Genomic DNA, 25,964 nt, shown 5'->3' with positions numbered 1-25,964 from the left:
TGTCTTTTTTTTGTATTGGGGCGAAGTAAAATTGGAGTAGTGATTTTGGTCTCGCCGAAACAGGAAGTGGAGCGAAAAAGTGAGTGGTTTTGCGGCGTGTAACTTTAAAGTAGAGTGAGAAAATGGTGTTTGAACAAAAACTCGCTTTACCGCTAGTGGTTTTTTGTTCACATGCAGCATTTTGACATTGATTTTCTGTTTTTAATAGCCGCCCTCATCTTCTCAGCCGGCTATTATTGCGAACGTATTTTTTTTTTACTTCGTCGAACTTTTTTTCGCTTTACCATTTTGCCGCTTTTTTGACATTTTGCGTGAAATCTTTTTGACTTCTCTAGGCTAGTTTCACTCCTCTGTCATTCTGCTCAAAGTCCTTTTAAACAGCAGCTGCTCAGCAAAGCAATTCAAAATGAAGAGAGTCAGTATAAAAAAATCAAAGTCAGAGATAGAAACGGGATAAACCCATAAAGCCCATTTTTAGATGCCCGGTACTTGAACTTAGTTCTCATAAGTTTTAGTTACTATCTATAATGGTTATTGGTATTGATGCTAGACCCTGTAGCCTCTCACTGAGAGACAGGAGTATGTTCAACTACGAAATGACATCAAAATAAATCGCACTTAAAAATGCTTTTGTACAAATATCAATTTTTGTTGATATTTTCTTTTCTTTCAATCCCAATAGAGTTATGGGAATCAACGGCGGCTATTTTCCGGCAATCTGCCGGGTATGTTTTTATTTTTTTGATCTGATTTTTTTAAGAAATGGTTTTCGCAATTCACTCATAGTCTCTACTAGGTCTAGTTTTTGTTTAGTCAATGAAAGTTTTTGGAATTGTACATCAAGATTTGTCCTGCTATGTTTTTTTGTTTCGTCGTCTGACGCTCTTTTTCGTTTTACATTTGTTCACACAGCAAAGCTGAATATGTCAAATTTTCTGAATGACTTCTTCCTGTCACTAACGGTGTTTGCGCGCGTGACGTCATTTCTCATTATCTCTCTAGCAAAGGTTTTAAGATCATTTGCGTGATTATATTTTGATCATACGTGACTTACCTCACTCAATAAAATGACTTTTACGCTTTAAAATTTAAGTTTAATTTGAATTTGTTTAAGGTCAAAGGAACTCATATATGCAGTAAAGGTCTCTAATAAAAGGCTTCTGCGGAATGAATTTTAACAAGCTTTATTAATTTATCGCTGAATGTTTTTTACCTAGCTTTTTGAGTGGCGTCGATTTTTTTTCAATTTAGATCTGTATCTGTTTCTATCTCTATTATACGGCACGCAAGTCTATTCTTTCGCAGCTATTCCGGCAATCTGCCGGCTATGTTTTTAAACTTAGCTGTACTGTAGTCCATTACATTACACATTTTTAAGCTAATTAGACTGTTGCATCTGGGCGCCATGCTTTAACCGAGTGTCCGAAAATCATCCAAGTAAAGACGTTTTGTAAAGTTTTTGAAATTCAAATGGAACCAAAAATGTTTGAAATTTTGTTGCTTCATTGACTCCAGGATTTAAGGCTTCGAAAAAGCGCATCGTTGCAACCGTCGATGATTTTATTAAATTACAAAGTAACAGTCTAATGAGCAGTTTGCCATGATGCAAGCAGATAACTTGCCTGATCTGCTTTGAACGTTCTTTGAATGTAACAAGATCATGACAAGAGCAACAAAACGGGCGTAGCTCTTTCTGTTCTAAAATCAAAAATTTTCAAAACTTCTATGACTTCAGACCGAAATCGTCAGGCGATGTCCTGCTCTCTCACAATCTGACAATACACGGTCGACTGACTGGTGGTGGAGGTGCTTTGGGAGCAACAGGATTGGGTGGAACAGGTGGAGGAGGAGGAGGTGGAAGCATAAGTGAAGGACAGCACCAACTGAAGCAGAAGTTGGCGGAGAATGAGAAGAAGTTGACTGAGACCAAACTGCAGTTCCTCTCATCCGCACACCAAATTGACCAAATGAAGGACGAAATGTCACTCCTCAAGGTCCTTCTCTACCGCCAGTCCTGAAAACGTTTTTTATTCACAAATATGAACTCACAATGATCAAATCATCTCACAGACTAAATATGTAACAATCGAAGTGGTATCTATTGCTTTTAAGTAGTGCGTTGCAACAATCGGATGAAAGTTCGAAGCGCAAAAGGATATTGGCGTTAAAAGGAGATTATTTTTGCTGGTTATGGCAGTGGCTGATTACTTGTATTAAATGCTTAAATTTTAAACTTGCGTCAATTTTTTTTACAAGCCTGAAATATACAATAATAATCAGCTCCGAAAGTTTGGTCCACAAAACTTTTATTTGGTCTTTTTTGTTGCAGAACGAACTGGACATGTTGCGTAACGAGAATGAGAAGCTGGCCCATCATACCCCCGGATCCGTGTCATCTTCCCGTTGTTCTCCCTCGGCCTCCTCAGTGACGTCATCGAACTGTGCAGCTTGTCGGCACTCTTCGAGTGAGTCTTGCAGTGCCTCCGATCTACAGCACTCCAACAGTGACTTGTGTCTGAGTGTGCTCCTGGACACCACGTTATCATCTGCTAACTTCCAGGTCCTCGCTTCCCAGGGGCAGCTGGATACTTCACAATTAAAGGTGAAAATTGACTGGGATTTTAGCTTAGTTTAGAATTCGTATCTCTTTCCTCCTACTCCCCTGAACAAAACACCTGGGGGGGGGGGGGGGGGGGGGGGTCGGCAGTGTTGCCAGTTGTTACAGCCTTATACTAGATGGAAATAGCCACTGCAATTGTTTTTTTTAATAGCCGCACAGCGATAGCTGAGGCTATTATTGGCCTTCTCTTGGTTTTTTTACAATTCAAAGAATTTGAATTGTATTGGGGCGCTGTCTTTTTTTTTAAGATCTGTTCACACATTTTCATGATTTTTGAAGTCAAATTGGAGTAGTGATTTTGGTCACGCCGAAACAGGAAATGGAGCGAAAAAGCGAGTGGTTTTGCGGCGTGAATTTTTTTCGCTCTAATTTTAAAGTAGAGTGCGAAAATGGTGTTTGAACAAAAATTCGGTTTCTCGGTAGTGGTTTTTTGTTCACATGCGGCAATTTCACTCTGATTTTTACTGTTTTTTCGATTTTTTGGATCGGATTTTTTTCTAAATGGTTTTCCCAATCCATTCACAGCTCATTCTAGGCCTAGTTTTTTGTTTGAATTAAATTTTCATTTCTCGCTAGTGGTTTTTTGTTCACATGCGGCATTTTGACATTGATTTTTTGTTTTTTTTTTCTTATTTTTTGATCTGATTTTTTAAAAATGGTTTTCTCAATTCACTCATAGTCCATTCTAGGTCTAGTTCTTCTGTTTAGTCAATGAAAATTCTTTGAATTGTGCGTCAGGACTTGTCCTGCTATGTTTTTTTATTTCGTCGTCATGATTTTTGTTACGACCATATGACGTCACAGTCATTTTTTGTTCATTCGTTCATGCAATTTCAACTGAATTGCATGTGTGACGTCATTTTTCGCTCTTAGTGGAGCGAGTTTTTTTGTTCATGCGCGTGATTAAATTTTTGGTCACACTTGACTTACCTCACTCTCAAAAATGACTTCCTCACTTTGAAATTGACTTTTATTTACTTTAATTCAAAGAGATAAGGTCAAATGGGTGTGTATCACTCTAAATGAAGGTTATTTGAGATCAGCTAATAGAGGCAGCAAAAACTTATACAGATTTTTAATCAAAATATAACAGATCAGCCTTCAATGAAAAGACGATTTTTTTTGGTCTGTCTTTTTTACTGTTTTTTTAGACTGCCGATCTACGAATCTATTGCGGCTATTTTCTGGCAATCTACCAGCTATGTTTTTTTTACCTAATTATTACTCAACAGTCGGAAGGGAAATATATCCCTTACAAATGAGTGTTTTTTTAATTTTCGATTTCTACAATTTTTGGTTAATTTAACTCCAATTACCCCAATACAGGTAGTGCGTGTGAAACTAGCACTTGGCAACCCTTGTGACTCTTTGGAGCCCCAGGCCAGTTCCTACTACATTGGCACAGTTGGCATCACTCCCAACACCCAATGGGCCCAGATAGACACTGGGGTGCAGAAGGTGTTCTGTGATTACATGGCCAAAGTGGACCAGAACCAGCTGGGACTCAACGCTGACTCCCTCAGATGCTGGAGCTCCGGGAAAACAGTACGTGTTTACGTTTTCAATTGGGTAAAAGCTATCTGATTTAGTTATTTTGCAAAAGTGTTCAGCGCTTAGCACTTGTGAAAATTTACGGAAGTAGTTTCTGCAAACATGTAGCCGGTTCTGGTGTGGCGAGTTGGAAGTGAGTTTTCTCAAATCATTAGAAGTCGAAAGAAAGGCCAGACTGAGAATTACACTAGGATTGAATGACTGCCTTTCCACCTTGGTGATCGATTTTTGTGAAGTAAAAAGGTACAGGAAACGCAATTTCTGAAACTTTTGATAAAAATCTTATTTTTCGCCCCAATTTTATGAAAAATTGTATCACATTTCATCAAGATTTTGCTATTGTAAAAATAATTGATCAACCAATTCGATATGAAATGATGCAGCTGTTAGGAGAACTCGTATTGCAATGTCCAAGCATGAAATTTATGTTGTTTAGATCACCCGCACTTTTACTCCCAAGGATTCGACTAACAGTGACACTCCGACACCTACCCCAACAAACGACAGGAACGTGTCCGAATCTCCCTTCGACTTCTTCAAATCCGACTGTCTCTCCGACTCTTCAGCTTCCTCTGTTAACACAATAACCCCCATCGCCTCCGCTCAGAACTCTTCGGACCCGATGAGTAGTCTCTCGTCAGCTGCGTCTATTCTGTTGCACCCCAAGGGAAGGGGCGAAGATTCGTGTGACAGTCTAGTGTTTGACACTTGTGTGCCCAAGTCACACCTGCAACGATACTTCAATCAGTGGACCGAATTCAGAAAGCTGGTCTTCATTGGTCCACCTGGTTAGTGCCTATTTTCTATACGATTTAATGTTTGGTTTTTCGATTTCTTACAAAAGACAAATATTTTGAGTGAAAATTAGGTGCTACTTATTTTACGTATTAAATTATTTTATTTTCAGACAAAGCAAAGTTTCCTAACTGTGATTGGTAATTTTCTCAGTTTTTTTTTAGAAGTTCTATTAAAGTGAAAAAGATGAACGCTGGAAGATGATCTCTCGTATGATTTTTATCCACTTCAAATTATGGCCTTTTTCTAGTGATAGTTTCATGTTGTAGCTTGTAAGCGTTTTATTCCAATCCATTCGATTTTATCAGCATTACATCCGCGCAATTAGGTTTCATCGCTATCGGAATCCAAGGTTAAATCAAATTCAATTTAAGCTGCTAGATTTTTTTCTGAGCCTCCTATATATTAAACGCAAGATCCTACTAAAGTATTTGCGTCGAAATTTCACCTTGGTGGGGGGTACTAATTCTCTGAAGTCTTGAGGAAAACTTCAATTGAATAAATTTGATTTGTATTATTTGGTTTGAAAAGATCTCTCTTTAGGTGAAGCAAACCCGGATCTCCAGAGTGATAATCTGGGGTACTAACCACTATACTAACAGAGTCTTACTGAAATTAAAAATTCATGGATTTGGTTTTGTAAACAAAATATGCCTAAAATTGTTTTTTCAATCGAATTTGTTGAAATTGCTTAAAATAACAGAATTGTTTGTTATAGGTACTGGTAAAAGCTTCATTGCGAGAAAGTTGATGAGCCACCTGTTGAGTGAGAAACTATCTTCTGACTCATCAGAACAACAGGACAAGAGAAAGAAGAACACTAATGGAGGTGGCGACTCAAATGGTCCTAGCACCACCGGGAGTCTAAACATGGACTTAGATGACATCTCAGATCTACGCAAGACAGTCAAAGACATTCTCAATTCATGGTAATGAACTTTGTTGAATCAGCGTTCATTGTATGCTTCTATTCTCAATATAACAAACTTTTCATTGGGGCCGTTGATGAGATCCGAATTGATTATGAAGGTGTTGCTGTGGGGGAGGCGGGGGGAGGGGGGGGGGTGTTTGTGGGGGAGGGGGGGGGGGGTGTGTTTGTGGGGGAAAGGGGGGTGGGTTGGTTGGTTTTGATGACGAAAATATATTTAAAGAGTTGTTTTATAACGCAATCTGTGAATGATCGTCCAGTTAATCCAATCCAATTTATCGTTTTGCAGCAGTATAGTAAGATAACTATGGAATGTTTGTTTCAGTGGCAATTATTCGAAGACTGTTCTGTTCGTGGAGAATCTTCACTCGCTGGGATCTCAAATGTCGGAAGCACTCTCAATTCTGTCCAACTTTAAACCCTCAATGCCAGTGTACACCATTGCAACCATGACCTCCCAGCCCAACCAGTCGTACCCTCAGTTACAGAAGGTGTTCCCTCGCTGGGTCGTGTTCAACAACCACAACGAACCCATTAGTGGGCTAGTTGGAAGGTTCTTGAGAAGGAAGTTGTTGGAGTTCGAGAACAGGAATGGAGGCGTGAGGAATTCGCAATTGCAACACGTGGTAGATTGGTTACCCAAAGTGTGGCAACACGTGAACAGATTGATTGAGTTGTACAATTCTGCTGAAGTCACATTAGGTTAGATCTACAACCTATTTATTAATCACATAATTTTGTCAGAATAAACAGTATTTTTGGAAGCTTCAAAGTTGTTTGGAACTGATTCATGGCTCTGAAGTCGGACTGAATAAAATGAGCTTTGTTTTGAGAACCTAAATTCTTTCTGATTCGGCTGAGTTAGCGAATCCTTTCAGGAAAATTCCAAGTTGTCGTGACTTAGAGCTAATTGCTAAAGTTGCATCGTTGATGTTTTAGTCATCTTTAAGATCTATAATCTTAGCGGCAATTCTCAGAGCTTGCGGTTAATATTTTTGTATGTTTTTAGGTCCGCAACTCTTCCTTAGCTGTCCTATGGACCAAAACCAAACCCAGTCATGGTTCCACAACCTCTGGAATTTCTCTCTGGCACCCTACCTCATCGAAGCGATTCGGGAAGGACTCCAGCTCTATGGGAACAAGCCCGGAACCCCATGGGAAGACCCTCTAGTCTGGGTCGAAGACACCTACCCTTGGAATTGCACTGCTATGACGGCAGCCAAAGCACAATCCGGATCGCATCAAGCGGGGTCTAAAGCCCCAAGCCCGGGAAAATTATGCCCACCTTTAACCCGAATCAGAAAAGAAGACGTAGGTTTCGACAAAGTCAACTTTCGTACTGTTAACCCGACATTAGACCTCTCGTAGCCGATCAGCGTTGACTTAAGAGTAACTCAAGACTGAACCGTTCAGAAGGCTGCGCTCTAAATTCATATTAGTTTTCTAGAAATCTTTGAAAAACTTGAATATTGTAATGCTTCTATGACGAATTGAAATCTTTGAGATTTCAAATTGCAACAAACTCTTTTGATCTTTGTACGGCTAAAACATTGAAAGACTAGCTTTGTTTGCTCTTTAGTAGATCATAAATTGTAATTTAATCACTCTTTGTACAGAGAAAGAAATATTTGCGTTCTATTTGACAACAAACTCAATTCTTGTTTTTATTTGTCTATCGGATCGCGGCTCGGATCCCATCTCGTTAGAAGATTGATGCTTTTGATGAAAATCAAAGTATCGCCTTCGAAAAGTTTGTTACTTTTTCTCGAAAGTGATAAACTTGTTAGTGTCTTTAATCCTTTGTTGTTCAACAGTAACTTGTTAAATTGCATCTTTATACAATGAAGTTATGGACTTTTGATGGTGCATTTGAAAATCTATGAATTTATCTTTTTCTGCGTTTATTTTTTCGTCAAATAAAGCTCGGCAAAAGCAAGGTCAGTAGTTTTATTTTGGCCGAAAACCAGTTAGATAATTTTGATCAAGAATTATATATTTGTCTTCATATAAAGGTGAAAAAATCCATATTATTTTTTTCCAAACAAATGAGAAGTTTCCACTATTCCAAACAAATGAGAAGTTTCCACTAGGCGTGATAGCCGAGAGGTAAGGTGTGTGGTTCACACGCCAATGATTGAGAGTTCAATCCCCTGCCTCCGTGAAGCTGTCTGTGTGAGGATGAGCTCTTACTTAACCATAGCTTCAGGTTGACCATAGCCTGACCAATGTTGGCTGCAATGATGGTACCACGTGAAAGTTTCAGACGCAAAAAAAAGTGGCTATAGTCACCAAAAAAAGAGCAATGCTGCTCATGAAAAGATCAGTCTGAAATGTGGGGAATAATAAGAAAAAGGGCAGCTGAAAACAGGCTACTGTAGGCCTAATGCTGTTCCGCTGCGATTACGCAGAAACCACAATTATTATTATTATTATTTAATAACTTATCTAGAAAAATCAACTTTTTGCCATCGTTCTAGAAACAAAGTTTAAAAATTGCTCTCGTATAAAGTTTGAAGCAATTATTGTAAACGTGTGCCCTTTTTTGCAAAATTTTTGCTTGACCATGTTCGCGCTTCTGTTCTAGAAAATTCTCAAAGTGACGTTTTATGCTTTTCTACTTCATTTTTTAGTTATCTCAAGTGCTTTTACTTCGGAGTACAGTTAGTTGCTAAATTAAAAGCAATTTTACTATAGGAAATCTCAACGACCTGATAGTCGAAAGGAGGTGCCGGTTTCGAAGCACTGCTTGGTCGGATGTTCTTAGACCAATAAACAAAAATTTATCTAGGCTATAGCCTTGAAATCAAATTGCCCCGCCTCTACTTCGAGAGCAAGTTGCCCGACGTTAGTCGGTTTATGTTAAAAGTAATTTCCTGTAATCGATTTTTCTTTAAAAACTTTCAATCATAGTACCCGTGCATGACTTTGTTACATCATGACGTTGGATTCAGAATATCCTATCTGGAAATTAATCCATACGCCAGGCTGTCTGGTATCCTCCAGTGTGCTTTTGCGATTGAGACACATCTTAAGAAAGACTCTTTTTTGTCAATGAGACTGAAAAAGGGAGTACTGTAATATAATTGTGTCTCTTTAGTAATATAATTAGTCTCATTATCGAAAGGTCTCATTGGTTGCTAAAAAAGCTTCAATCGAAGCATGTCTTCTCAATTCATAGCTATTGCTTTTTGTGACTTTAACGTTTGATCGTTTTTTTAAATATACCTTGCTAGTATTTTTTGTACTTATTGCTGTCTTATCACTTAATCTCATTAATGACAGGTCTCAAAGATTGTCATTGGGGACCAAATTATTTGATGCAATTGTATCTTTCAGTAGCTGTTGCGTTTTGTGATTTTTATACTAAGTGTTTTCAAAAAAAAATTCAGCAAGTTGTGCGATATTTGGTTATTTTTGTCTTATTAATTATTATCAGTGAGAGGACTCATCGACATTTAATGACAGGTTGCTAATGAGAAATAGAGGAATATAGTTGGCAGTTTGCGTTCATAGCAGTTGTTTTTTGATGTTGATCTTGTCTTTTAAAAAATAAAGTTGAACTTTTAGTCTTGCTCATTTTTGTTGTTTTGGTAATGTTTTATGGTTTAATCTTATCGCTAACTTATCATTAAAGTATGCCGTGTTTAAATTTGGAATTTACAAAAAAGAATAATTTAGATAAACGTTAACATGCCGAATCAAAAACAGAAAAGATCTTGAATAAAACCGAAAAGTAATGTGCTAATGAAATGCAACCTCAAAGTAAATTGCCAAAACGTACAAAAACCTAAAACAACTAAAAACAACCATAGCTTTGATTATGAAGAACCTAGGACATATTGTTAAGGCGATTTACGAGTTGACAGAACAATATTGAGGAGCATTTTTTCCGAAGTCTTTTACTGTTTTAATCAAAACAATAAAACAATTAGAAATGTTCACATTAAGAGTTTTCAATTAGGCTTCTGTTGAAAACTTAATCAAATCTTTGGCAAATAAAATAAAGAATAAGTCCAGATTTAAACAAAAATTTAACCGAAAAAAAAAATAAAGTGGAAAAAAAGGTGAGCCGAAACTTGAAAGCGACATCTAGATTCAGCTATGTCTCATTATGGATTAATAAACCAAGAACAATCGCAACAAAAAACTGAACGTAACAGAAATTTTATGGAAAAGCGCCTGGTCATAAAATTATCTATTCTCCATGTCAGTCTAACGCTTTGTGTTTTGCCATTAGACAGAGATCGTTCATTACTCAGTGCGCAACAAAAACACAGAAAAAACGTCTAACGTCAAATTCAATAAACTCCAATTTTGTTTAAAACAAAACTTATAGAAGAATTCGAAGCGAAAAACTCCAAAAGACTTATATTTGCTAGGCTTAATAGAACATTTTAGAACATCAACAAAACTTAAAAAAGTTAGGAAATATTATAAACATAATATAGAACCAAAAGTAACAGATTTACAAATTTTAAATAGAAATACGTATTGTCAATGTCAACAACATGATCAATGGCAAAAAAAATCAACACAGAAAACAGCAATGACTCAGTAATTAATATTTTGTAACATAAAGGCTGATATGTTCTTAAAAAAGGCGAACTTGTACAAAAAATGCTTAAGATCGAAATTTTTTGTCTTATTAAAAGGAATACTACAACTGATATAAGAGCAGAAGTAAAATCTACTCCTTATATCTGAGAAAGTTTTAAACTCAATAAAACTACTAATTTCAAATAAAAAATCATTTGATCTCGAAATTAACATGTCTTCTGTTTTCAAAGTAAAAATCAAACTGTTGTTCTCCCTTGTAGCAACTTCAAAATTTTTTGTGTTGGTTGGCCTAAAAACATTCTCAATTAAATTGTCAGAGATAATTTTGATTTTAAAATGAGCACAGAACTTGACTTCTTTGCTCACTTTTTATTTTAAGTTGAACATGCAATTTCAAGTAGAAGTCACTAAAACTAGATAATCTCAAACTAAGTCTTCGATGAGAATTATCAGGTTTAGTTTAAACAAATTGTGGACTTTCGCAATTGTTCATCAAATATTGTAATTCCACACATGCACAAAATGAGTAAAACAAAAAAATCAATGACATTAATTTACTACTTAAGTCGACAAATTTATGTTCAGGGGCATTTTTTTCAATATTTGTTTTTATCGTTGTTAGAAACTTTAATTTTTTGCTCTCAAATAGCGCTTTTCAAAAATTGATATTACGCTTCTTTAGACGGATAATTAGTCTTGTCAGCAATTTAAGTAGTTAATAAACCAAATTGTTAACAAATCTATCCGAAAAACCAAGCGAGTCAAAAGACAAAAAGAGATATAATTGAACACTTTTTTGCGAAATTAATTTGCTTCAACCTATGAGTGCTTATCAATTGCAAGTAAACATTAGATTCAAATATGCCTTCTCATTAATTTTTGAAGGCTTCAGAAAATGCGATTCAAGGAGAGGAAAACAAAAAAAAGAAGGAAAGAAAAGAAAACAGGAAAACAAACAGCCAGAATTCAAATTTCTTAAATAATTTATGAAAACAAATAGTATCCAGTGATAAGAAGCCTTAGCAACTGAATTCAAGCCATCTGATTTAAATTCTGGTTTTGTTGATATCTTTCATTACTCAGACGCTGACAAAACCACAGAAACAATCGAACAATTGAAGTCAAAACGCAAATAGTTTCAGAGTAATCAAGACCATAAACAAAATACAGACACATTAAAACCCGTCAGAAAAAAACATAAAGAGAAATCTTGTTTCTGGGTTTTAGTGGCAATACATTGTAGGAAGGAGGAATAGATAACAATAATTTTAAAGAAAACATTGTCTTGTACTGGGCTCTTTATACCTCAAGAACTCCGATGCGACCTGTCAGCAGTGGAACTCAATAACAACAGAACATAAAAATAAATCAACGATTGGTAAAACTCTTATGAAATCTATTAGTATCATATTCAAAGAAAATACTAGTTACTCACCCACCACTTCAGACAACAGCCTATATCCTTATTTGAAATCAAACGCATCGCGTTTAGTATACTTCGCAAAATTATCACCTGAGGAAAAGCACAATTCAAGTGGCAGCGAAAAAAACAATAAAATTGGCTCTAAAAGCAAAATATCTACACCTTAGTCCCAACTAGTTTTATTCTAGAAAAGCACAAAACCTCAATACAGCTTCAAAGATGCTGAATATTGCAAAGTTTCAAAACAGTAACATAGTTGGGCAGACACTAACAAAAATAGTAAAGACCAAACATATGAGCAAAATCATTGTGGAAAGGGGAAACGTCTAAACCTCAAAAACTCCTCGGAAAAGAACACAAAAATTTGAAAAAGCTTTTTACATAACACTCAACCTGGAAGGGCACTCTAGTGATACTACTCAAAACACTCACAGAAAACTATAATTCGGCAAAAATTGGCTAGCCGGAAAACCTACAAGTACGGTCGGTTCAAAATAAACGCTCCAACAATTCAAAAATTCAATTTTGTCATTTTATTATAAAGACAACGTCAGAATTATAAGACTACTACATTATGCAATGAATTGCAGCCAAAAGCAATGGGGTATAACCTTTTACAAAGTTCAGAAAAACTAAAACCATTAAAAATTGCTAGTATGAAAGTCACAAGATCCACAGCAGTTTTTTTGGTGTGGATTAATTGTGAAGTCTAAAAACTTTCAAACGTCAATTAACGAAAAGCACAGAAAAATGGTCCTCAAATTTCTTTAAAATTTTGTGTCTAATGCATTAAACATCAATAGCGAAACTAGCACAATTAACAAAGTTAAAAAAGAGCAAATTTAACAGATTTTAGAATGGCAAAAAAGCAACCCTTAAAAAATAAAATCTATAATTGTCTAAATATTTTTTCAATCCGTGGAAAGCTCCAAAAAGTTACAGAAACTCTTTTTTGAGGTATTATATTGTAAAAAGTTGTTTTGAGCTCTATTGAAGAGTTTCATTTTCTTTGTGAAAAAGCATAACCCTTCAAACAGTTGTCAAGCATTGAAAATGCAATTTGAAATCAAAAATTTGTTATTCATTTGGTATCTCGAAATCATATATTTTGGATCCTATACAAAACATTGATGCGACTTAAAGTTATGATAAATTTTTTGATTTTTTCGAACTAGAGAGAAGAAATAAATTGCAGCCAAAAGCAATTGGGTCTAACTTTTTACAAACTCAGAAAAATTAAAACCATTAATAAATGCTAGTATGGAAGTCGCAAAAGCCATAGCAGTTTTTGGTGTGAACCAATTGTGAAGTCTAAAAACTTTCAAACATCAGTAAACAAAAAGCACAGAAAAATGGTCCTCAAATTTTTTTAAAAAACTGTGTCTAATGCATTAAACATCAGTAGCGAAAATAGCACAATTAACAAAGTTAAAAAATAGCAATTTTAACAGATTGTAGAATAGCAAAAAAGCAACCCTTAAAAAATAAAGTCAATAATTGTCTCAATTTTTTTTCAATCCGTGGAAAGCTCCAAAAAGTTACAGAAACTCTTTTTTGAGGTATTATTTTGTAAATAGTTGTTTTGAGCTCTATTAAAGAATTTCGATTTTTTGTGAAAAAGCATAATCCTTCAAACAGTTGTCAAGCATTTATCATGCAATTTAAAATCAAAAATTTGTTATTCAGTTGGAATCTCGAAAACTTATATTTTGGATCTTATGCAAAAAATTGATGCGAATTAAAGTTATGATACTTTTTTTGACTTATTGGAACTAGAGAGAAGAAATGAATTTCAGCCAAAAGCAATGGGGTCTAACCTTTTACCAAGTTCAGAAAAAAACCATTGATAGATGCTAGTATGGAAGTCGCAAAAGCCATAGCAGGTTTTTTGGTGTGAACCAATTGTGAAGTCTTAAAACTTTCAACTATCAATAAACGAAAAGCACAGAAAATTGATCCCAAAGTTTTATAAAATACTGTGTCTAAAGCATTATACATCAGTAGCGAAAATAGCACAATTAACAAAGTTAGAAAAATAGCAAATTTAACAAATTGTAGAATAGCAAAAAAGAAACCCGTAATAAAAAAATAAAGTGTACAATTGTCTCATTTTTTTTCAATCCGTGGAAAGCTCCAAAAAATTGCAGAACCTCTTTTATGAGGTATTATTTTGTAAATAGTTGTTTTGAGCTCTATTAAAGAATTTCGATTTTCTGTGAAAAAGCATAATCCTTCAAACAGTTGGCAAGCATTTAACATGCAAATTGAAATCAAAAATTTGTTATTCAGTTGGTATCTCGAAATCTTATATTTTGGATCCTATACAAAACATTGATGCGACTTAAAGTTATGATAAATTTTTTGATTTTTTCGAACTAGAGAGAAGAAATGAATTGCAGCCAAAAGCAATTGGGTCTAACTTTTTACAAACTCAGAAAAATTAAAACCATTAATAAATGCTAGTATGGAAGTCGCAAAAGCCATAGCAGTTTTTGGTGTGAACCAATTGTGAAGTCTAAAAACTTTCAAACATCAGTAAACAAAAAGCACAGAAAAATGGTCCTCAAATTTTTTTAAAAAACTGTGTCTAATGCATTAAACATCAGTAGCGAAAATAGCACAATTAACAAAGTTAAAAAATAGCAATTTCAACAGATTGTAGAATAGCAAAAAAGCAACCCTTAAAAAATAAAGTCAATAATTGTCTCAATTTTTTTTCAATCCGTGGAAAGCTCCAAAAAGTTACAGAAACTCTTTTTTGAGGTATTATTTTGTAAATGGTTGTTTTGAGCTCTATTGAAGAGTTTCATTTTCTTTGTGAAAAAGCATAACCCTTCAAACAGTTGTCAAGCATTGAAAATGCAATTTGAAATCAAAAATTTGTTATTCATTTGGTATCTCGAAATCATATATTTTGGATCCTATACAAAACATTGATGCGACTTAAAGTTATGATAAATTTTTTGATTTTTTCGAACTAGAGAGAAGAAATGAATTGCAGCCAAAAGCAATTGGGTCTAACTTTTTACAAACTCAGAAAAATTAAAACCATTAATAAATGCTAGTATGGAAGTCGCAAAAGCCATAGCAGTTTTTGGTGTGAACCAATTGTGAAGTCTAAAAACTTTCAAACATCAGTAAACAAAAAGCACAGAAAAATGGTCCTCAAATTTTTTTAAAAAACTGTGTCTAATGCATTAAACATCAGTAGCGAAAATAGCACAATTAACAAAGTTAAAAAATAGCAATTTTAACAGATTGTAGAATAGCAAAAAAGCAACCCTTAAAAAATAAAGTCAATAATTGTCTCAATTTTTTTTCAATCCGTGGAAAGCTCCAAAAAGTTACAGAAACTCTTTTTTGAGGTATTATTTTGTAAATGGTTGTTTTGAGCTCTATTGAAGAGTTTCATTTTCTTTGTGAAAAAGCATAACCCTTCAAACAGTTGTCAAGCATTGAAAATGCAATTTGAAATCAAAAATTTGTTATTCATTTGGTATCTCGAAATCATATATTTTGGATCCTATACAAAACATTGATGCGACTTAAAGTTATGATAAATTTTTTGATTTTTTCGAACTAGAGAGAAGAAATGAATTGCAGCCAAAAGCAATTGGGTCTAACTTTTTACAAACTCAGAAAAATTAAAACCATTAATAAATGCTAGTATGGAAGTCGCAAAAGCCATAGCAGTTTTTGGTGTGAACCAATTGTGAAGTCTAAAAACTTTCAAACATCAGTAAACAAAAAGCACAGAAAAATGGTCCTCAAATTTTTTTAAAAAACTGTGTCTAATGCATTAAACATCAGTAGCGAAAATAGCACAATTAACAAAGTTAAAAAATAGCAATTTTAACAGATTGTAGAATAGCAAAAAAGCAACCCTTAAAAAATAAAGTCAATAATTGTCTCAATTTTTTTTCAATCCGTGGAAAGCTCCAAAAAGTTACAGAAACTCTTTTTTGAGGTATTATTTTGTAAATAGTTGTTTTGAGCTCTATTAAAGAATTTCGATTTTTTGTGAAAAAGCATAATCCTTCAAACAGTTGTCAAGCATTTAACATGCAAATTGAAATCAAAAATTTGTTATTCAGTTGGTATCTCGAAAACTTATATTTTGGATCTTATGCAAAAAATTGATGCAACTTAATGTTATGATAACTTTTTTGACTTTTTTGAACTAGAGAGAAGAAATGAATTGCAGCCAAGAGCAATGGGGTCTAACCTTTTACAAAATTCAGAAAAAAACCATTGATAGATGCTAGTATGGAAGTCGCAAAAGCCATAGCAGGTTTTTTGGTGTGAACCAATTGTGAAGTCTTAAAACTTTCAACTATCAATAAACGAAAAGCACAGAAAATTGATCCCAAAGTTTTATAAAATACTGTGTCTAAAGCATTATACATCAGTAGCGAAAATAGCACAATTAACAAAGTTAGAAAAATAGCAAATTTAACAAATTGTAGAATAGCAAAAAAGAAACCCGTAATAAAAAAATAAAGTGTACAATTGTCTCATTTTTTTTCAATCCGTGGAAAGCTCCAAAAAATTGCAGAACCTCTTTTATGAGGTATTATTTTGTAAATAGTTGTTTTGAGCTCTATTAAAGAATTTCGATTTTCTGTGAAAAAGCATAATCCTTCAAACAGTTGTCAAGCATTTAACATAAAAATTGAAATCAAAAATTTGTTATTCAGTTGGTATCTCGAAAACTTATATTTTGGATCTTATGCAAAAAATTGATGCAACTTAATGTTATGATAACTTTTTTGACTTTTTTGAACTAGAGAGAAGAAATGAATTGCAGCCAAGAGCAATGGGGTCTAACCTTTTACAAAATTCAGAAAAAAACCATTGATAGATGCTAGTATGGAAGTCGCAAAAGCCATAGCAGGTTTTTTGGTGTGAACCAATTGTGAAGTCTTAAAACTTTCAACTATCAATAAACGAAAAGCACAGAAAATTGGTCCCAAAGTTTTATAAAATACTGTGTCTGAAGCATTATACATCAGTAGCGAAAATAGCACAATTAACAAAGTTAGAAAAATAGCAAATTTAACAAATTGTAGAATAGCAAAAAAGAAACCCGTAATAAAAAAATAAAGTGTACAATTGTCTCATTTTTTTTCAATCCGTGGAAAGCTCCAAAAAATTGCAGAACCTCTTTTATGAGGTATTATTTTGTAAATAGTTGTTTTGAGCTCTATTAAAGAATTTCGATTTTCTGTGAAAAAGCATAATCCTTCAAACAGTTGGCAAGCATTTAACATGCAAATTGAAATCAAAAATTTGTTATTCAGTTGGTATCTCGAAATCTTATATTTTTGATCCTATGCAAAAGTTGATGCGAATCAAAGTTATGATAATTTTTTTGACTTTTTTGAACTAGAGAGAAGAAATGAATTGCAGCCAAGAGCAATGGGGTCTAACATTTTACAAAGTTCAGAAAAAATAAAACCATTGATAGATGCTAGTATGGAAGTCGCAAGAGCCATAGCAGGCTTTTTGGTGTGAAGCAATTGTGAAGTCTAAAAATTTTCAAACATCAATAAACGAAACGCACAGAAAAATGGTCCTCTAATTTCTATAAAATACTGTGTCTAATGCATTACACATCAGTAGCGAAAATAGCACAATTAACAAAGTTAAAAAATAGCAAATTTAACAGATTGTAGAATAGCAAAAAAAAACAACCCTTAAAAAAATAAAGTCAATAATTGTCTCAATTTTTTTTCAATCCGTGGAAAGCTCCAAAAAGTTACAGAAACTCTTTTTCGAGGTATTATTTTGTAAATAGTTGTTTTGAGCTCTATTAAAGAATTTCGATTTTTTGTGAAAAAGCATAATCCTTCAAACAGTTGTCAAGCATTTAACATGCAAATTGAAGTAAAAATTTTGTTATTCAGTTGGTATCTCGAAATCTTATATTTTGGATCCTCTGCAAAAAATTGATGCGAATTAAAGTTATGATACTTTTTTTGACTTATTGGAACTAGAGAGAAGAAATGAATTGCAGCCAAGAGCAATGGGGTCTAACCTTTTACAAAGTTCAGAAAAATTGAAACCAATAATAAATGCCAGTATGGAAGTCGCAAGAGCCATAGCAGGCTTTTTGGTGTAAAGCAATTGTGAAGTCTAAAAACTTTCAATCATCAAAAAACGAAAAGCACAGAAAATTGGTCCACAAAGTTCTATAAATTACTGTGTCTAATGCATCATACAACAGTAGCGAAAATAGCACAATCAACAAAGTTAAGAAAAATAGTAAATTTAACAGATTGGAGAATAGCAAAAAGCAAGCCTTAAACATAAAATAAAGTCCACACTTGTCTCTCTTTTTCTCAATCCGTGGAAAGATTCAAAAAGTTACAGAAACACTTTTTTGAGGTATTATTTAGTAATTTGTTGTTTTAAGCTCTATTGGAGAGTTTCGTTCTTTTGTCAAAAAGCATAACCCTTCAAACAGTTGTCAAGCATTTATCATGCAACTTAAAATCAAAAATTTTTTATTCAGTTGGAATCTCGAAAACTTATATTCTGGATATTATGCAAAAAATTGATGCAACTTAAAGTTATGATATTTTTTTTGATATTTTTGAACTAGAGAGAAGAAATGAATTGCAGCCAAGAGCAATGGGGTCTAACCTTTTACAAAGTTCAGAAAAAATAAAACCATTGATAGATGCTAGTATGGAAGTCGCAAGAGCCATAGCAGGCTTTTTGGTGTAAAGCAATTGTGAAGTCTAAAAACTTTCAAACATCAAAAAACGAAAAGCACAGAAAATTGGTCCACAAAGTTCTATAAAATACTGTGTCTAATGCGTTATACAACAGTAGCGAAAATAGCACAATGAACAAAGTTAAGAAAAATAGTAAATTTAACAGATTGTAGAATAGCAAAAAGCAAGCCTTAAACATAAAAGAGAGTCCACACTTGTCTCTCTTTTTCTCAATCCGTGGAAAGATTCAAAAAGTTACAGAATTTCTTTTTTGGGGTATTATTTAGTAGTTTGTTGTTTTAAGCTCCATTGAAGAGTTTCGATCTTTTGTCAAAAAGCATAACCCTTCAAACAGTTGTCAAGCATTTAACTGGCAATTTAAAATCAAAAATTTGTTATTCAGTTGGAATCTCGAAAACTTATATTTTGGATCTTATGCAAAAAATTGATGCAACTTAATGTTATGATAATTTTTTGACTTTTTTGAACTAGAGAGAAAGATGAACTGCAGCCAAGAGCAATGGGGTCTAACCTTTTACAAAGTTCAGAAAAAAACAAAACCATTGATAGATGCTAGTATGGAAGTCGCAAGAGCCATAGCAGGCTTTTTGGTGTGAAGCAATTGTGAAGTCTAAAAATTTTCAAACATCAATAAACGAAACGCACAGAAAAATGGTCCTCTAATTTCTATAAAATACTGTGTGTAATGCATTATACATCAGTAGCGAAAATAGCACAACTAAAAAAAATTAAAAAAAATAGCAAATTTAACAGATTGTAGAATAGCAAAAAGCAACCCTTAAAAATAAAATAAAGTCTACAATTGTCTCTATTTTTTTTCAATCCGTGGAAAGCTCCAAAAAGATACAGAAACTCTTTTTTGAGGTATTATTTGGTAAATAGTTGTTTTGAGCTCTATTGAAGAGCTTCGATTTTTTGTGAAAAAGCATAAAACCCTTCAAACAGTTGTCCAGCATTTAACATGCAAATTGAAATAAAAAATTTGTTATTCAGTTGGTATCTCGAAATCTTATATTTTGGATACTATGCAAAAAATTGATGCGAATTAAAGTTATGATACTTTCTTTGACTTATTGCAACTAGAGAGAAGAAATGAATTTCAGCCAAAAGCAATAGAGTCAAACCTTTTACAAAGTTCAGAAAAATTGAAACCATTAATAAATGCCAGTTTGGAAGTCGCAAGAGCCATAGCAGGCTTTTTGGTGTAAAGCAATTGTGAAGTCTAAAAACTTTCAAACATCAAAAAAAGAAAAGCACAGAAAATTGGTCCACAAAGTTCTATAAAATACTGTGTCTAATGCATTATACAACAGTAGCGAAAATAGCACAATCAACACAGTTAAGAAAAATAGTAAATTTAACAGATTGTAGAATAGCAAAAAGCAAGCCTTGAACATAAAATAAAGTCCCCAATTGTCTCTTTTTTTTCTCAATTCGTGGAAAGCTCCAAAAAGTTACAGAAACTCTTTTTTGAGGTATTATTTTGTAAACAGTTGTTTTGAGCTCTATTGAAGAGCTTCGATTTTTTGTGAAAAAGCATAAAACCCTTCAAACAGTTGGCAAGCATTTAACATGCAAATTGAAATCAAAAATTTGTTATTCAGTTGGTATCTCGAAAACTTATATTTTGGATCTTATGCAAAAAATTGATGCAACTTAATGTTATGATAACTTTTTTGACTTTTTTGAACTAGAGAGAAAGATGAATTGCAGCCAAGAGCAATGGGGTCTAACCTTTTACAAAGTTCAGAAAAAACAAAACCATTGATAGATGCTAGTATGGAAGTCGCAAGAGCCATAGCAGGCTTTTTGGTGTGAAGCAATTGTGAAGTCTAAAATTTTTCAAACATCAATAAACGAAACGCACAGAAAAGTGATCCTCTAATTTCTATAAAATACTGTGTGTAATGCATTATACATCAGTAGCGAAAATAGCACAACTAAAAAAGTTAAAAAAAATAGCAAATTTAACAGATTGTAGAATAGCAAAAAGCAACCCTTAAAAATAAAATAAAGTCCACAATTGTCTCTATTTTTTTCAATCCGTGGAAAGCTCCAAAAAGTTACAGAAACTCTTTTTTGAGGTATTATTTGGTAAATAGTTGTTTTGAGCTCTATTGAAGAGCTTCGATTTTTTGTGAAAAAGCATAAAACCCTTCAAACAGTTGTCCAGCATTTAACATGCAAATTGAAATAAAAAATTTGTTATTCAGTTGGTATCTCGAAATCTTATATTTTGGATCCTATGCAAAAAATTGATGCGAATTAAAGTTATGATACTTTCTTTGACTTATTGGAACTAGAGAGAAGAAATGAATTTCAGCCAAAAGCAATAGAATCAAACCTTTTACCAAGTTCAGAAAAATTGAAACCATTAATAAATGCCAGTTTGGAAGTCGCAAGAGCCATAGCAGGCTTTTTGGTGTAAAGCAATTGTGAAGTCTAAAAACTTTCAAACATCAAAAAACGAAAAGCACAGAAAATTGGTCCACAAAGTTCTATAAAATACTGTGTCTATTGCATTATACAACAGTAGCAAAAATAGCACAATCAACACAGTTAAGAAAAATAGTAAATTTAACAGATTGTAGAATAGCAAAAAGCAAGCCTTGAACATAAAATAAAGTCCACAATTGTCTCTTTTTTTCTCAATTCGTGGAAAGCTCCAAAAAGTTACAGAAACTCTTTTTTGAGGTATTATTTTGTAAACAGTTGTTTTGAGCTCTATTGAAGAGCTTCGATTTTTTGTGAAAAAGCATAAAACCCTTCAAACAGTTGGCAAGCATTTAACATGCTAATTGAAATCAAAAATTTGTTATTCAGTTGGTATCTCGAAAACTTATATTTTGGATCTTATGCAAAAAATTGATGCAACTTAATGTTATGATAACTTTTTTGACTTTTTTGAACTAGAGAGAAAGATGAATTGCAGCCAAGAGCAATGGGGTCTAACCTTTTACAAAGTTCAGAAAAAACAAAACCATTGATAGATGCTAGTATGGAAGTCGCAAGAGCCAGAGCAGGCTTTTTGGTGTGAAGCAATTGTGAAGTCTAAAAATTTTCAAACATCAATAAACGAAACGCACAGGAAAATGGTCCTCTAATTTCTATAAAATACTGTGTGTAATGCATTATACATCAGTAGCGAAAATAGCACAACTAAAAAAGTTAAAAAAAATAGCAAATTTAACAGATTGAAGAATAGCAAAAAGCAACCCTTAAAAATAAAATAAAGTCTACAATTGTCTCTATTTTTTTCAATCCGTGGAAAGCTCCAAAAAGTTACAGAAACTCTTTTTTGAGGTATTATTTTGTAAATATTTATTTTGAGCTCTATTTATTATTCAGCTGGTATCTCGAAATCTTATATTTTGGATCCTATGCAAAAAATTGATGCAACTTAATGTTATGATAATTTTTTGACTTTTTTGAACTAGAAAAAAAGATGAATTGCAGCCAAGAGCAATGGGGTCTAACCTTTTACAAAGTTCAGAAAAAACAAAACCATTGATAGATGCTAGTATGGAAGTCGCAAGAGCCATAGCAGGCTTTTTGGTGTGAAGCAATTGTGAAGTCTAAAAATTTTCAAACACCAATAAACGACACGCACAGGAAAATGGTCCTCTAATTTCTATAAAATACTGTGTCTAATGCATTATACATCAGTAGCGAAAATAGCACAACTAAAAAAGTTGAAAAAAATAGCAAATTTAACAGATTGAAGAATAGCAAAAAGCAACCCTTAAAAATAAAATAAAGTCTACAATTGTCTCTATTTTTTTTCAATCCGTGGAAAGCTCCAAAAAGTTACAGAAACTCTTTTTTGAGGTATTATTTTGTAAATAGTTGTTTTGAGCTCTATTGAAGAGCTTCGATTTTTTGTGAAAAAGCATAAAACCCTTCAAACAGTTGTCCAGCATTTAACATGCAAATTGAAATAAAAAATTTGTTATTCAGTTGGTATCTCGAAATCTTATATTTTGGATACTATGCAAAAAATTGATGCGAATTAAAGTTATGATACTTTTTTTGACTTATTGGAACTAGAGAGAAGAAATGAATTTCAGCCAAAAGCAGTAATGTCAAGCCTTTTACCAAGTTCAGAAAAATTGAAACCATTGATAAATGCCAGTTTGGAAGTCGCAAGAGCCATAGCAGGCCTTTTGGTGTAAAGCAATTGTGAAGTCTAAAAACTTTCAAACATCAAAAAACGAATTGCACAGAAAATTGGTTCACAAAGTTCTATAAAATACTGTGTCTAATGCATTATACAACAGTAGCAAAAATAGCACAATCAACTCAGTTAAGAAAAATAGTAAATTTAACAGATTGTAGAATAGCAAAAAGCAAGCCTTGAACATAAAATAAAGTCTACAATTGTCTCTTTTTTTCTCAATTCGTGGAAAGCTCCAAAAAGTTACAGAAACTCTTTTTTGAGGTATTATTTTGTAAATAGTTGTTTTGAGCTCTATTGAAGAGCTTCGATTTTTTGTGAAAAAGCATAAAACCCTTCAAACAGTTGGCAAGCATTTAACATGCAAATTGAAATCAAAAATTTGTTATTCAGTTGGTATCTCGAAATCTTATATTTTTGATCCTATGCAAAATTTGATGCGAATTAAAGTTATGATAATTTTTTTGAATTTTTTGAACTAGAGAGAAGAAAAGAATCGCAGCCAAGAGCAATGGGGTCTAACCTTTTACAAAGTTCAGAAAAAACAAAACCATTGATAGATGCTAGTATGGAAGTCGCAAGAGCCATAGCAGGCTTTTTGGTGTGAAGCAATTGTGAAGTCTAAAAATTTTCAAACACCAATAAACGACACGCACAGGAAAATGGTCCTCTAATTTCTATAAAATACTGTGTCTAATGCATTATACATCAGTAGCGAAAATAGCACAACTAAAAAAGTTGAAAAAAATAGCAAATTTAACAGATTGAAGAATAGCAAAAAGCAACCCTTAAAAATAAAATAAAGTCTACAATTGTCTCTATTTTTTTTCAATCCGTGGAAAGCTCCAAAAAGTTACAGAAACTCTTTTTTGAGGTATTATTTTGTAAATAGTTGTTTTGAGCTCTATTGAAGAGCTTCGATTTTTTGTGAAAAAGCATAAAACCCTTCAAACAGTTGTCCAGCATTTAACATGCAAATTGAAATAAAAAATTTGTTATTCAGTTGGTATCTCGAAATCTTATATTTTGGATACTATGCAAAAAATTGATGCGAATTAAAGTTATGATACTTTTTTTGACTTATTGGAACTAGAGAGAAGAAATGAATTTCAGCCAAAAGCAGTAATGTCAAGCCTTTTACCAAGTTCAGAAAAATTGAAACCATTGATAAATGCCAGTTTGGAAGTCGCAAGAGCCATAGCAGGCCTTTTGGTGTAAAGCAATTGTGAAGTCTAAAAACTTTCAAACATCAAAAAACGAATTGCACAGAAAATTGGTTCACAAAGTTCTATAAAATACTGTGTCTAATGCATTATACAACAGTAGCAAAAATAGCACAATCAACTCAGTTAAGAAAAATAGTAAATTTAACAGATTGTAGAATAGCAAAAAGCAAGCCTTGAACATAAAATAAAGTCTACAATTGTCTCTTTTTTTCTCAATTCGTGGAAAGCTCCAAAAAGTTACAGAAACTCTTTTTTGAGGTATTATTTTGTAAATAGTTGTTTTGAGCTCTATTGAAGAGCTTCGATTTTTTGTGAAAAAGCATAAAACCCTTCAAACAGTTGGCAAGCATTTAACATGCAAATTGAAATCAAAAATTTGTTATTCAGTTGGTATCTCGAAATCTTATATTTTTGATCCTATGCAAAATTTGATGCGAATTAAAGTTATGATAATTTTTTTGAATTTTTTGAACTAGAGAGAAGAAAAGAATCGCAGCCAAGAGCAATGGGGTCTAACCTTTTACAAAGTTCAGAAAAAATAAAACCATTGAGAGATGCTAGTATGGAAGTCGCAAGAGCCATAGCAGGCTTTTTGGTGTGAATCAATTGTGAAGTCTAAAAACTTTTAAAGATCAATAAGCGAAAGGCACAGAAAATTGGTCCACAAAGTTTTATAACAAACTGTGTCTAATGCATTATACATCAGTAGCGAAAATAGCAGAATTAACAAATTAAAAAAATTAGCAAACTTAACAGACTGTAGAATAGCAAAAAAGCAACCTTTAATCATAAAATAAAGTCTACATTTGTCTCTCTTTTTCTCAATCCGTGGAAAGCTCCAAAAAGTTACAGAAACCCTTTTTTGAGGTATTATTTTGTAAATAGTTGTTTTGAGCTCTATTAAACAATTTCGATTTTCTGTGAAAAAGCATAATCCTTCAAACAGTTGGCAAGCATTTAAAATGCAAATTGAAATCAAAAAACTGTTATTCAGTTGGTATCTCGAAATCTTATATTTTGGATCCTATGCAAAAAATTGATGCCAATTAAAGTTATGATAATTTTTTGACTTTTTGAACTAGAGAGAAGAAATGAATTGCAGCCAAGAGCAATGGGGTCTAACCTTTTACAAAATTCAGAAAAAATAAAACCATTGATAGATGCTAGTATGGAAGTTGCAAGAGCCATAGCAGGCTTTTTGGTGTGAAGCAATTGTGAAGTCTAAAAATTTTCAAACATCAATAAACGAAAGGCACAGAAAAATGGTCCTCTAATTTCTATAAAATACTGTGTCTAATGCATTATACATCATTAGCGAAAATAGCATAATTAACAAAGTTAAAAAATAGCAAATTTAACAGATTGTAGAATAGCAAAAAAGCAACCCTTAAAAAATAAAATCAGTAATTGTCTCAATTTTTTTTCAATCCGTGGAAAGCTCCAAAAAGTTACAGAAACTCTTTTTTGAGGTATTTTTTTGTAAATAGTTGTTTTGAGCTCTATTAAAGAATTTCGATTTTCTGTGAAAAAGCATAATCCTTCGAACAGTTGGCAAGCATTTAACATGCAAATTGAAATCAAATGTTTGTTATTCAGTTGGTATCACGAAATCTTATATTTTTGATCCTATGCAAAAGTTGATGCGAATTAAAGTTATGATAATTTTTTTGACTTTTTTGAACTAGAGAGAAGAAATGAATTGCAGCCAAGAGCAATGGGGTCTAACCTTTTACAAAGTTCAGAAAAAATAAAACCATTGATAGATGCTAGTATGGAAGTCGCAAGAGCCATAGCAGGCTTTTTGGTGTGAAGCAACTGTGAAGTCTGAAAATTTTCAAACATCAAAAAACGAAACGCACAGAAAAATGGTCCTCTAATTTCTATAAAATACTGTATCTAATGCATTATACATCAGTAGCGAAAATAGCACAATTAACAAAGTCAAAAAAA

At 33.1% G+C, this 25,964-nt stretch overlaps 2 protein-coding genes across 8 annotated transcripts in view; both read left to right on the top strand.

Moving 5' to 3' along the window:
- Positions 1-7,798, top strand: part of LOC142356889 (uncharacterized) — a 118,284-nt gene extending 110,486 nt beyond the window's left edge. For all 7 annotated transcript variants that reach the window (XM_075408683.1, XM_075408669.1, XM_075408655.1 and 4 more), the window contains 7 exons: positions 1,736-1,994; positions 2,330-2,602; positions 3,947-4,165; positions 4,608-4,959; positions 5,685-5,895; positions 6,220-6,596; positions 6,904-7,798. In XM_075408683.1, coding sequence (XP_075264798.1) covers positions 1,736-1,994; positions 2,330-2,602; positions 3,947-4,165; positions 4,608-4,959; positions 5,685-5,895; positions 6,220-6,596; positions 6,904-7,262 — 2,050 coding nt within the window. In that variant the 3' untranslated portion in view covers positions 7,263-7,798. The remainder of the gene's footprint in view (positions 1-1,735; positions 1,995-2,329; positions 2,603-3,946; positions 4,166-4,607; positions 4,960-5,684; positions 5,896-6,219; positions 6,597-6,903) is intronic.
- The window catches only part of LOC142356950 (uncharacterized), a 91,519-nt gene continuing 73,258 nt past the window's right edge, over positions 7,704-25,964 (top strand). Inside the window, exon 1 of the mRNA XM_075408698.1 lies at positions 7,704-7,831. The gene's annotated coding sequence lies outside the window, so the exon portion shown is untranslated. The remainder of the gene's footprint in view (positions 7,832-25,964) is intronic.

This window comes from Convolutriloba macropyga, chromosome 2 (assembly GCF_964194025.1).
Source record: "Convolutriloba macropyga chromosome 2, txConMacr16.3, whole genome shotgun sequence".
Classification (NCBI taxonomy): domain Eukaryota; kingdom Metazoa; phylum Xenacoelomorpha; order Acoela; family Convolutidae; genus Convolutriloba; species Convolutriloba macropyga.
Note: the sequence above shows the minus strand (reverse complement) of the source record. Positions and strands in the feature narration are given on the sequence as shown.